Below are 14,537 nucleotides of genomic sequence, written 5' to 3' on the forward strand. Positions count from 1 at the left end.
CCGGGGCCGATTATGGACATACATGTACTATCAGTGGCACCTGTTTGGAAATGAATATCAATTGAATGTAGTCGATGGTAGGTGTACTAGACTAATATCAATGATGTTTCCTGCAATACTCTGACAAACAAGGATATCCTCTCGGTCATAAAATGAAAGAGTCTGACAATAACAAATGTGATTGCTGCACAATGAACATTGTACAGAAAAATTAATTTATAACAAACAATACTTAAGTAAAGAAAATATTTATTAATGAAGTAACCAAATGACTTGTAGTTTTTCCAAAAACGTTAGTCAAGGCATATTCAATTTTACAGGACAAAGCAACATAACAAAGTGGATCCATATCAAAAACTCCAAGGAGAAAACCACCTTTTCAAAACAGTAGGTCCAGGCAAAATACCCTGGAAACTACTGTTTGGAGCTTTTGAGACTTTTTTTTTCTTATTGATATAAATTTATGTTGAGAATTCCAATTACAAAATTACTACCTTACATTTAGGATGCACATGTTGAATGGTGTATTTACAAGTACTATTAATATGCAATGTTATGAATACAGTAAACAACATAAGCATACAGGGCAAGGGTGGGCATGGTGATTTTTGCATAGTTAAATGAAAATACCCAAATCTTGATAACAATGTTTATTCATATTTCAATTGGTACCAAACAGCTATATATGGTTTCAAACAAATTACTACACTTTGTTTACATGGATTACAACTAACATTAGTTGAAAATACATGGTGAAAATTTTACGGCCACCTCATTTTGGCTGAATGTCCTTGGTTTTTGCCTGAATAAAATATTTCCTCCAGCATTGGGGGTGGTGGTGACTGAGCCCCCACCTTGTATGCATATGGTAAACAATTTACATGTAAACATCACAGATCATACAAGATTTTGTAATCATGGAAATTGCTTGCATTCCACTTGACTATACAAAACTAATATCTGTTGCTCTATATGTCTGATCAAAACTGAACATTTTAATTAATTTTGGAAATGATCTGAAAGGATTTGAAACAACAGCAACAATATAATGTCATTAAACATTGGTCTACATTCACATTTTAAATCTAAAATAAGATTTCCATATCTACACCAAAATACAAAAGTACATAAAATAGAAATAAATTCTTAGAAAGACGAGTAACAGACTGAGCAGATTAAAATGTCTAATGAGTGCATTATTTTCTTTCCTACATGCCCGTTGTATCACAAAGACTTGAATTTCTTTTAAACCTGATTTTTGAGGATATGTACGAAATAGAATGCTACACTCATGTGCATTAGATACCATTTACCCTAAAAGTAATTTGCATTAGATACCATTTACCCTAAAAGTAAATTTTAAAAAGTATCCAACAATTCATTGTACGGTAAATGGTATCATGTAATATTCTGTATTTAAATGAGTTTAAGGAGGAAAGCTTTACTTGTGGAACTTTAATTAAATGTTTTTGTCCATATGAATGGACTATCTCAGGCCCTCAGACTTCACGGAAACGGTTGGTAAAATAATTGAACCAAAATTTTGTTTCCTATGATTATTTTATCAAGTACAACTATTTAACGAAAATAACATAATTATATATAATTATATTTTTAAAACAGTTTCCGACGGGTTCCCATGATCACAAGGCATGGAACTGAAAAAGTGTTCCCCATGAAATCTGAAATCCTATGGCCTGGTATTTTAGGAAGATGTAAACATTTAAAAGCTTTTATCCTGCAACTACTGTTTATACAAACAGATTATGATGGTCAATTAATGTTATAAATAGCTGCTAGCATAAAGTGACATAAATCCTAACTTGGCTCATTTACTCTGGTCTAGGTTTTCCAAATGCATAGTTCTACCTGAATATTATCTGAGGTTTTTAAGTAACAAGTCACAGCCTAGTAACCTCATGAAAATCGTTATAATAAAATATATACACTTGTGAAATAAATAAAATAATAACACAAAACCTTACAAATAAAGAATATACCTGGTAGTTTAAGAAACTGCTATAGTCATCTAATTTGTTAGGTCCCAAAACCAATTTTTTTTATTTTTTAATTTTTTTTTTAGAAGGATCAGTTAATAAGCACTACAATATTTGTAATAGACCTGATTTTTCAACCTTTAATATCCAAAGTAAAAATCTGTAAGTAATAAGACATTCAAATTCATGGCTCTGAGAATTGTATTGCCTGTAAATTAAAATGTCCAAGTGCTGGACTAACAGAATGATTATTTGTGTAATTATCAGAGGCTGAAACTATTATAACATTCTCTATTACGTTATTTTAAGTAACATGATCTGCCAACAGTTGACCTAAAACATAACATTCCAGTAACAAGACTATGAAAGCCCAGAAAATTAAGTAACCTCACTGAGGGTAACCTCTGCAACATGTAGGGATAGTTTACTTAATGACTTATATTCAATTTTATAATGTTATGAAGAGAAACAAATGTAAAAACATTACCATAGACTAATGAAATAACAGACAATCCAGATCATTAAATATTTTTAAACACAGCAAAACCATACCCATATTAAATGCAAAACATTTGTTCTTGTCCATATAAACTATGATGTGATATGACTTTTATAAAATTTACAAAACATATAAAAAGAAACTGTCAGTTCTAACAGCAGATGATAAGTATTCAACACTGTGATTATCTGATTATTGTGTTTACACACATATTTATCAATACAGTTCCGGTGAACTCATAGGTGGACATTTATCAACTGTATAATGCTCGGTGGGGTGTGTGATATGGAATGTGTTATGTTTGTGGTTAGTATTAAAAGTACATGGGAAGGTGGGTAAAAAATTACCACACTACATACAGTAGTTATTGAATGGATCCTGAACCATTAGAACAAAATCAACATTAAAACTATAAAAGCATTTCTATTGTAAACAGTAAAAAACATCACAGCCTTCCTCAATCTGATCTTGTATAATAAAAAAATCACAATCAGCATCACAAGTTTAATTGAATACACGAATATCATAATAAATGACATATCATTTTATTAAACTAACCAATTTTTACCAATTATTTGTAAAACAATTTTACCTGACAACTACCTCATATTTTACAATTATACTAAAAATAAGAGTACTTACTGTACTACAATTTGACACTAACAGATTTTGTTCTTGGAATTAAAATTATAGTATGCAATATAACCAATCCATTTGTGAATTCAAAATCACTTTACTCCACTGATTTTTAATACCATTTCCATTATAGGGAAATGTAACAGAAAAAAATAAATATTTAATAACTTTACACAAACATGAAATGATCCAATTCTTAGTCTACTCCTCAACATGTGGCCTGGTTTCTTGCTTATCTACTAATATTATGGCACTAATCTGTGACCAGAAAAAAATATATGTTGAAAGATTGTTATATTATGCAGTTGATATCGGAGTATTTTGTATCTATCTGTATCTAATATGTTTTGTTTGTAAGTCTGTTTAAACAGTGGAAATAATGTGAATTAATTTGTGCTGTCGATCAGACTGCCTGAATTGGTGAAAAGGTTGATGGGATTGCTTGCATCAGCGAACAAGACATCTTTCACTCCAAGGGCCTCCAAGAACTTCACCTGAAGAAGAGAAAACAGAAACTGATTATTTGACAGTTCAATGCATCCTTTAAGCTTCACCATTAGATTGCAGAGATAAAAGTGACAACGAAAACAAAAACATCCAGCAAAAAACGATTTTGATTTTTTTATAATGTTAATTAAAAGAAAACAGAAATATACTAATAAGATATGAACATTAATGATGATGATGATTATTATATTAATCAATATGTTGCTGTATGGTTTGTGACCAACATTAAAACAGAAAATTTGTTATCATGAAAGAATGAATGAATGAATGTTTAATGACAAAAATACACACCAGCTACTGGGTGTCAGAAAATGTATTGTGGTCAGAGTCAAATTTATTTGTTAATTGAAGCAAACTGTTTTAAGTACCGTACCTCTAATGTGGTCACAAGCTATGAGGTGGGTTACTGATTTAATTGTCTGGTAGACTCCAAAACATAGTGCACACATATTATGTGAAACATCTCCGTAAATACTAGATGAGCAAAGCTCATCTGATTTAGAGTGGAAAAGGAAAGTTATAATAAGCTAGCACTTTATTATATAAGATAATGTTAAACTGTCTAGAACTGTAAAAGGAAAAAACTGTTGTTGCCACATAGGCATAAACAGCATTTTTAATAACAACTCTCCAGTAGAGTGCATGTAATAGTTTACAAGCAGAAGGAAAGAATGGATGAATGAATCATTAACAACACTCCAGCACAACCCCCCTCCCACTACCCCTTAGCCCCCCAAAACCAACAACCTCAAACAACATTGGCTATTGGGTGCCAAACAAAGGTAAATAAATATATATATATATGACTAAATTTATGAGGTAAGAAGAAAGCTTTTGGTAGACACTCCACCAATGAGGAGCTGAAGAATACTGTCACTGTAAGTCATTTTCATTCACCAATTGGTCCAGCAAGGGAGGTCACTCCTACAAGTCAGTGAGGAGAGTTCTCTATCACTGTGGTACAGTTATACGAGAAGATAAACTACTAGAGGTTAGAGTTCTTACCTTCAGATCAGGTCCTGCTCTAGCCATGGATGCCAAGGTCTCGGATCCCATACAACCTACCATTTCTCTTAGTCGGTTCACCTGTCACAGAAACACAGTGGGTTTACTAAGCAGATTATGTTCCAACTGCCAAGATACAAGCCACAAAATTAAATCATTAAATCCATTTACTGGCGTCGTGGTTAGGCCAGTCGAGGCATGGGATTTTTAATCCAGATACCGATTCCAAACCCTGAGTGAGTGCTCCGCAAGGCTCAATGGGTAGGTGTAAACCACTTGCACCGACCAGTGATCCATAACTGGTTCAATAAAGGCCATGGTTTGTGCTATCCTACCTGTGGGAAGCGCAAATAAAAGATCCCTTGCTGCTAATCGGAAAGAGTAGCCCATGTAGTGGCGACAGCGTGTTTCCTCTAAAAAAACTGTGTGGTCCTTAACCATGTGTCTGGTGCCATATAACCGTAAATAAAATGTGTTGAGTGCATCGTTAAATAAAACATTTCTTTCTTTCTTTTTTTTAATATCCATTTGTTCTTTAAAAAGCAATAAAATATGTTTCAATCAATCAATTAAATTTTATTTTAAACCACATCTGTATAAAGGAAAAATGTGGCAGAACCACCAGGCATAAAATAATCATTTGAGTGCCTCCCATAATTAATGCCCCATGGGATCAATTCCAGAACAGCTCTTAATAGGACAACTCAAAATGGCTTGGTCAATACAGATAGTGTTAACAACTCGGCTGAGATTATACAAATTCTATTTTATACTTGACAAACAGTTATAAGGAACATGAAACAATTTACATGTACTTGAAGAATCCTGAAAGTAAACAAACCTCAATTTCTGCTTTCTGCTTCTTCATGAACAACTCAAGTTCATTCTGACGTCTGAGATATTTGATCTCATTTGATCTGACCTGTCAGTAAAAAGAATATTGTAGTTACATTTATCCTATAACTTACATAAACCCATTTGTTATTTATCATTATTAACAATGTTAATATTTTTTTTGCTGTCAATGGGTCATTTGTTTACAAGCCAACAAGACCTGTACATTCATGAGTGTAACGTTTTGATAAAATTTAGTTTAAGTGTGCTATGATGATGATGTCACAATTACTGATGATGGCAACTTTAGAACTGTGATTTACTAAATATCAAATTAAAATGTTATTTTAGAAGTGTTATAGGATAAACAGAATTTTCTACTCATGATTTTTAATATGTAAAATATCAAACTTGCCATTAATATCAATTTGTCTTGGTAGAGCCTCAACAAATACTGATTAACATGACTTGGTGAATATTTTACATACTGATAAACACTCATGAAGAATCCTATGAAACTACTTTTAGTAAATTAATAACATTATCTCATTTAAAATACTAAGCATAATTCATGGATGTGAGAGCTACGCGGAAAAGCATAAATGCGCTTTTCCATTTCGTCTTAAAACACCCCCCCCCAAAAACCAGATGCACCTTTTGGCGGACAGAGACTGTCGCGCTGCGCACAAGAGTTAGATCGCAAGTAGTATCGTGTGATCGCAAGTAGTGTTCACGAATAGTACATTCCCATGGCTGGATTTCATCAGCTTTGCTGCGATTGGCCAGTTTTGTCTAAACCAGGATATGCTATTTGAAAGCCTTTGTTTGACTTGGGAAGAAAGAAGGTGAGCAGTAAGCTGTTTTGTTTCAGCCCCTCTCACATCCCTGATAATTCTTTGGTGTCATGTTTTGTTTATGAATGAAATATTACTGTAAATCAGGAAATGTTAGTGAGCATAAAATGTTAGCGAATTTAGTGAGGTCATACAAGATGCTAATATTTGATGACGCTAAATTTAAAGAGACATACAATGGATTGTTCCAATAACATCTGTAATGAACTGAATTCGGAACAATGGTTACATGCTATTGATTAAATCAAAAAGATAGCAAACAATAGTTAGTTAGCATGCAAATTACTGCAATGTTCTACTAAATTCAAAATGTTTGTAAGCTGCATAATGTCAAGATTCGTCAAAAACATTATTTCAGCTGATCCTATAACTTAAGCTTTTTCTTTTTTTTAGTTTCTGATGTCGCTTATTTGAATTTAGCTAAATTTTAAGATAACTAATATTTTATGATTTACAGTATTTTGATAATTGCAATCTGTCATTGTGGGTTTTTTTTAAATGCTTCGATGATATTAACTTAAAGATAGTGTTGAAATTTGAAAAGTTAACAACAGAAAAGACTTGAGCATACTGGAATGTAATACAGAAGCATGATACTTTTAAAATATCTTATTGGAGAAAATAAGATATCACACCAACACTAAGAGCAAAGAGTGACTGCAACCAAAACTCGCATCCAGTTTCAGGAAGCTAACCATATTCAATCCCACAATTTTATATTTTATTCAAACATTTCGACATGTATAGTGAATTAAATTTGGTCTGCAATTCCAAGTGTTCCCTTATTTCTTTATCTCAGTATTTATTAATTTTATATAACTTTGCAGTTGAAACATTTTCAAACCGATCTCAATTTTGCTGAAAAACCCAACAAACCCACCCTCCAACAAACACAGAAGGAAAAGAATGGATGACACTCAACATAATTCCCACACACTGACCAGGTTTTGTGACTCCAAGTTGGCTTCATGCTCTATTTCTTTTGCTTCTGCCTTCAGTGTTACAGCTGCAAAATATAACGCAGTAAAAGTATAGGATTGTAGTGCATATAAAAAGTCAAAGAAAAGTAAGCATAATACGAATATGATTGTAAAGCATGTAAAAAAAACTACTTCTCAGCAATAAATATTTGGTGGAAGTGAAACTTTTGTCTCGTTTTGTAAACACAAATAATTATAGGATATTAAATAAGCTTCCATTTAGTAACATGTTGCATGTTCCTTGTGAAATAATTTTCATTGTCACTCGCTAAAGCTTGTGACAACTGAACATTATTTCACTCGTGACATATTTAGCGAGTAACAATGAAAATTATTTCACATAATATGAAATGGTAGCGAGTTTAGTATCCTATTTAATACCCATAATTGATCTTAATTTATATTACTCAACTTGTGTAGTTGACATTCCTGTAAGGTAGTGCACCAATCAATGATGTCATCGTGTGATGTCAAAGTGATACGTCCCACGTATCACTTTGATATGTACCAAAATATTTTTAATAATATGTGATTATTAAAGCCCGGTTTATGTTTCCCTGTTCAACCCATGCAGCCTGTTTACCTTCAATCTCACTGTTACAAATAATATGTGATTATTAAAGCCTGGTTTGTGTTTCCTTGTTCAGCCCGTACAGCCTGTTTACCTTCAATCTCACTGTTACAAATAATATGTGATTATTAATGCCCGGTTTGTGTTTCCTTGTTCAGCCTGTGCAGCCTGTTTACCTTTGATCTCACTGTGACAAATAATATGTGATTATTAAAGCCCGGTTTGTGTTCAGCCCATGCAACCTGTTTACCTTCGATCTTGCTGTGACAAATAATATGTGATTATTAAAGCCCGGTTTGTGTTTCCTTGTTCAGCCCGTGCAGACTGTTTACCTTCGATCTCACTGTGACAAATAATATGTGATTATTAAAGCCCGGTTTGTGTTCAGCCCGTTCAGCCTGTTTACCTTCGATCTCACTGTGACAAATAATATGTGATTATTAAAGCCCGGTTTGTGTTCAGCCCGTGCAGCCTGTTTACCTTTGATCTCACTGTGACAAATAATATGTGATTATTAAAGCCCGGTTTGTGTTCAGCCCGTGCAGCCTGTTTACCTTCGATGTCACTGTGACAAATAATATGTGATTATTAAAGACCGGTTTGTGTTCAGCCTGTGCAGCCCGTTTACCTTCGATCTCGCTGTGACAAATAATATGTGATTATTAAAGCCCGGTTTGTGTTTCCTTGTTCAGCCCGTGCAGCCTGTTTACCTTCGATCTCAATGTGACAAATAATATGTGATTATTAAAGCCCGGTTTGTGTTCTGCCTGTGCAGCCTGTTTACCTTCGATCTCACTGTGACAAATAATATGTGATTATTAAAGCCCGGTTTGTGTTCAGCCCATGCAGCCTGTTTACCTTTGATCTCACTGTGACAAACAATATGTAATTATTAATGCCCGGTTTGTGTTTCCTTGTTCAGCCCATGCAGCCTGTTTACCTTTGATCTCACTGTGACAAACAATATGTGATTATTAAAGCCCGGTTTGTGTTCAGCCCGTGCAGCCTGTTTACCTTTGATCTCACTGTGACAAACAATATGTAATTATTAATGCCCGGTTTGTGTTTCCTTGTTCAGCCCGTGCAGCCTGTTTAACTTCGATCTCACTGTGACAAATAATATGTGATTATTAAAGCCCGGTTTGTGTTCAGCCCGTGCAGCCTGTTTACCTTCGATCTCACTGTGACAAATAATATGTGATTATTAAAGTCCGGTTTGTATTTCCTTGTTCAGCCCGTTTACCTTCGATCTCACTGTGACAAATAATATGTGATTATTAAAGCCCAGTTTGTGTTCAGCCCGTGCAGCCTGTTTACCTTCGATCTCACTGTGACAAATAATATGTGATTATTAATGCCCGGTTTAAGTTCAGCCCGTGCAGCCCGTTTACCTTTGATCTCACTGTGACAAATAATATGTGATTATTAAAGCCCAGTTTGTGTTTCCTTGTTCAGCCCGTGCAGCCTGTTTACCTTCGATCTCACTGTCACAAATAATATGTGATTATTAAAGCTTGGTTTGTGTTCAGCCTGTTTACCTTCGATCTCGCTGTGACACTCGATGATAACCCGCTCGGCCTGGGCCTGAGCCTCGGCTTTAGCCTGGCCGCACGACTCGATAGCCGCCGAGATCGCCTGCAGCTCCAGCAACTTGGCGCGCTCCTTCTCAGACTCCTTCTCATTGAGGAGTTTCTGTCGCTCCAGTTCACCACGCGCTATCTGCTCATTTCTCTCTGCTTCATGAAATGCGGATGCTTCAATGGACCTGTGATAAAAATGTGGGTTTTTTTATTTTGTTTAATTATTATTATTTTTTAAGAAATTGTGTTTGGATTTTACAATTAATAGATATCAGTTGTAAAAGTCAAGCATTTCAAGTATGGTGTAACTGTTTAAATAAGGTATATATCAGGCATGGCAGAAGCAATTAGACATTGGGAGGTGGGGGGCTGACTGAGATATGGGTGTTCGGAGATATGCTCCCTCGTAAAATTTTGAAAACTAGATGTCCTGAAATGCAATTTCCTGCATTCTACAATTAAAATTCATATCTGCCAATTACTACCAATAATATTTTTGATTCAGAATTATTGGGGGTTCTAGAGCACCCACCCCACTCCAACGTGTCTGTATATATGCCTAGGATATTTTGTGATATTCATCTACACTGAGGATATCTAAAATACTTTAATTAATAATAATAATATGACAATGAAAAGACTAATATGTGACTCATATATTATACAGTCATGTACATGTAGTTGAATTGATCTTCAGATTACTCCATCTTACTACACTTGGTGTGCAGGATTCAGTCAAAAGTTTTAAATTCAAGACTTTATTACCCTGACATATTTTAACAATATATAATATGGTGGTAGTCCTCGAGCACCATGATTATAAATAATTTGAAAATACATTTTTAAAACGTCAGAAATCACCTAGTAGATATTTCTATTGCCAGCTGTACAGACTTGCTGAGGCTGTCTCTCATCTTGGGGTCCGAGGGTTCAATACTCTGGATGTCTATGTTGGTGACCACCTGAAATTTCATCCAAAATCTAACGTGTAGATTATAATGTGCTGAGGTGTGACTGAAAACAATTTCTTCTACAATTCTTGAAACATTATTAGCACAAGGATTTTATCCATCAATTTTTATTTTTAATATTTTGGCCAATAATGGCCATCACAATTAAACCTTCACCTTCAGAAATGAAAATAACCCTGAACAAAACAATGCAGAAAACTTTAATTTGTGTCTAAACAAAATTCAAATAGAAACTTGTAAGATAAAAGTTTGTTTTGTTTATAACGACACCACTAGAACATATTGATTTATTATCATCGGCTATTGGATGTCAAACATTTGGTAATTTTGACATACACATGTAGTCTTAGAGGGGAAACCCGCTACATTTTTCCATTAGTAGCATGTGATCTTTTATACGCACCATCCCAGACAGGATAGCACATACCACTGGCTGACCCCATAAGATGACAAGTAACATATCTTCTATATAGTGGTACAAACAACTACATGTACATGTAATAGTGTAGTTTATAATGATGCTAAGAGGGTTAAGAGTTAGCCTCTTTAAAACAACTGATTGCTTAATACACATCTCTCTGTACTCTATTAGATGATTCAGGCTAATAGTAAACTGATCTCTTGAGGTACATGTAGGTACAAAGATGTAACTCTCCAGACTTTAATGCCAACCGAAAAGTGTTTCTGACCATGTTCTGTGACAAAAAGCTAGCAATAACCCATTCAACACTACTTTACTACACCCAGCACATTTTCTATGTGACAAAAATGTTGTAATTTTTCCCAGCATAAAGGCTTAAAGTGACAGACCCTAGTTTTTAAACACTACAACATATTTTCACTATTAACACGTTGACTGCTGCCCACGAGTATATTCGTATGCTGAGCGCACCAGATTTTGCCACTACGAGTTTACTCGTAGTAAAACCAGTGCTGTGTCGTATTAAATTAAAGTTGTCAGCAATGGCAATAACACAATTAGTAACCTTTCTGGCAATGACTAATAACAAATTGATGTAATAATCAATGAAATTATTTATTAATTAATGTTTGAATGATTTTGATTGTGAACACAAGTCACAGCATTTCATAATGGAAATATCTTGACACATATCTCTTTGACTAAATCATTTATAGTTATAATGTTAAAAATCAACATAAATACAGGAACAGATTTATTCCTAATGTTTCAGAGCAATTTGGACTATGTTTGAAACATTCATATAAATGATGAATCAATGATCGTCTTCATTGATGAAAGTCAAAACTATAACACAGCGATCAAAAGAAAAAACCGTTTTGCCATGTATAATGTGTCTATGCTTGAACTATTAATAAATGTGGGTTTATTGTCAGTGTCATATTGAATTGGTATGTCCATTATTCTGACATGTGATAAACTTTGAAACATTTTCCCACACAAACAGCTGGCTTCCTGGGGCAGACTTCACAGATGTAACAGGATTCCCGTCTTGTACCGGCCTTTGTGCACACTCGGCAAGGTTTGGTAGGTCGCTCTTTCTTCTCTGTGGGAGGCAGTGGTGCAAGGTAATGGAATGTCTCATTTACTGGAGCCTGGGAATGTGCTGGGCCGTGGTCATGTAATTTGTCATAGACATCACCAAGCAGGTGAATTGTAATTCTAGGATATGCAGGACAATCTTCTTATACCACCGGATTGTCTTGCGCAGCGCCGGGTAGTAAGACAGCATTTGATCTGACCTGTCTACTCCAGCCATGCCATTGTTGTAATCTCGGACTGTGTTCGGCTTTCTTGACAGCTTGTCATTCCGATTTCTAACATCAACCATCTCAATTCGATGCATGTTGCTGATTGTAAGAACTTTGCATTTGTCTTTCCATTTGCAAACTACCACTGATTCAGACCGCTTCCAAACATGTTCCCCCTTCTTCAACTTCTGTTTGATTAAATCTTTTGGATTTTCTTTTCTGTCAAATCGCAGAGTTCCACAAAGATAGGTTGATCGGTTTGTCATCTTCTTCACCAGACTCACAGAATTGTAATAATTATCTGTGTACACCACATGGCCTTTGTCTAGGTAGCCGTCCAAGAGGTCTAGAACAGTTGCAGCAACTTGACCATAGCCATCATCATCAGTTAGGTGGACACCACTGTATACCCAAATCTTCAGAACAGTGCCTCAAGGCTTGCACAGTTCATAGAGTTTGATTCCATATTTATGACGTTTATTCTTGATATACTGGCGAAACAGCAATCTGCCACGCCAAAGTACCATGGACTCATCAATAGAGAGATCTTTCCCTGGATAGTAAATAGCCGGCATGACATCGTTGAAATGATCCAGAACAGTGCGTATCTTGAACAAGCGATCATCATTATGTTGATCATTGTCTGCAAAATGCCAGAAACGCAAAAGTAGTTGGAAATGGTTGCGGCTCATGACACCACCAAAAAATGGTGAACTGTATAGAACATCAGTACTCCAGTAGTGTTGTATAGTAGGCAAGGTTTTTGGACCCATGTGAAGCAACAATGCAATGAACTGTTTCATTTCCTTAGCATCCGTGTCCTTCCAAGATTTCAAATGTGATTCTCTTCTTAAAGGACACTGCTTGTTTATTTCCACTGCAGCATATCGATTTGTTTCTGTAACCATTTTATCTATCAACTGTGGTGTCAGAAATAAATCAAAATATGCACCGGGCGATGTATCCTGTAAGTCCATTCTAAGACCAGAGTTTTCAGTGAAAGCAAAGTCAGGTGGATCTTGGGCAACATCTAACCATGTATGCACTGGGACAGCACAATTTCCACGCCCATCTGCTCCATTCCGTCCTGTGCCTGGTGCTGGGCTGGAAACTGCTTGTCTATTAAACAAAATTGCAGCTCTACCTTGACCACGATATCGTACACTTCGACCTCTAGCTGGTGTAACCGCACCACGCCTACCACGGCCATCACCGCTTCCAGGAGTTCCACGACCACGAGGTCCTCGAGTGCGAACACCACGAAATCTAGACCTACCACGTGTTGCCGGTTGTACCCCATCGTCACTTGAAACATACGAGTCTGATGAAATCATTGTATCACCTTCTTCACTGCTCCAGTTAGTATGAAGATCTAGTGAATCAGTATCACTAATATCCATATCAGGATCATCACTTTCCTCATCTGTTTCCATCATCAAAGCGGCAACTTGCTCAGCAGAAAGGTTTCTAGTCGCCATTTTGGAAAGTAGCAAGTACTGAGTATCAAAATTACGTAACAAAAACCAATGACGCAATAAAATCTGGGAGGCACGTGACTCGTAGCTGGCAAATACAATACAGTGATTGCATAATGTTGCCAAACTACGACTTGTACTTGGCATACCAAATAAAAATGTTATATTTCATTGCCAGCTACGAGTAATTTCATGTCACATGCTCTTCCATAAACGTACTAAGTAATATGCATAAAATAACTTAGAAATAACATTTATGGGTAAATAAAGGAAATGCATATCTTTATATGACTTGGCAAACTGGACCAGCCGCCATTTTGTTTACGGCACTCAACGTGTTAAAGACGTTTCTGATAATTTAACTTAGAAGTACTTACGTTTTATTATTTAGAATATTAATTTTCGTACACCTGAAGTGGTTCTGGTCATCCAGTTTTTTGCAATACCCCAAAATGCATTTTTCATAATTCGAAAACTGTCCGTTCGTCTGAGAAGTAACCTTTATCGAGACAAGCTCTAGTTAATTTTACAGTATTTCCAATTATAACTTTATCCAAATGTGTGTTGCAGGTTTGTGGATTAACTACTGTACAATACTTTATTTTCGCGGGATAAAATTTTCGCGATTTAATGAAAATGGGTCAATTCGCGAACATTTATTTTCGCGAATCTCCCAACCCCATCAATAAAAAAACGAAGTACAGATGTCAATAATTTTGTTTTAAAAACGGAACTTAGTTTTGCCGGTTGTTACGCTAATCTGTTGAACTAATCCTACATGTACACACAAGTGCTATACACATAAAACAATAGTTTTCCTGCTTTAACCAATCAAGACTATTTGTTTACAAGTTAATAAGCTTACAGAAGGTGCTTACTGCGTGCAGTTTTTCGTAA

General features: G+C 35.3%; 1 protein-coding gene across 1 annotated transcript in view; it reads right to left on the bottom strand.

Annotated features, from left to right (window-relative positions):
• Nucleotides 1-232: 232 nt before the first annotated feature.
• LOC121382802 (major vault protein-like) overlaps nucleotides 233-14,537 on the bottom strand; it is a 51,159-nt gene continuing 36,854 nt past the window's right edge. Inside the window, exons 22-27 of the mRNA XM_041512420.1 lie at nucleotides 10,325-10,425; nucleotides 9,422-9,648; nucleotides 7,274-7,338; nucleotides 5,486-5,566; nucleotides 4,645-4,725; nucleotides 233-3,626 (exon numbers count right to left, since the gene is read on the bottom strand). Coding sequence (XP_041368354.1) covers nucleotides 3,519-3,626; nucleotides 4,645-4,725; nucleotides 5,486-5,566; nucleotides 7,274-7,338; nucleotides 9,422-9,648; nucleotides 10,325-10,425 — 663 coding nt within the window. The 3' untranslated portion in view covers nucleotides 233-3,518. The remainder of the gene's footprint in view (nucleotides 3,627-4,644; nucleotides 4,726-5,485; nucleotides 5,567-7,273; nucleotides 7,339-9,421; nucleotides 9,649-10,324; nucleotides 10,426-14,537) is intronic.

This window comes from Gigantopelta aegis, chromosome 10, assembly GCF_016097555.1.
Source record: "Gigantopelta aegis isolate Gae_Host chromosome 10, Gae_host_genome, whole genome shotgun sequence".
NCBI lineage: Eukaryota > Metazoa > Mollusca > Gastropoda > Neomphalida > Peltospiridae > Gigantopelta > Gigantopelta aegis.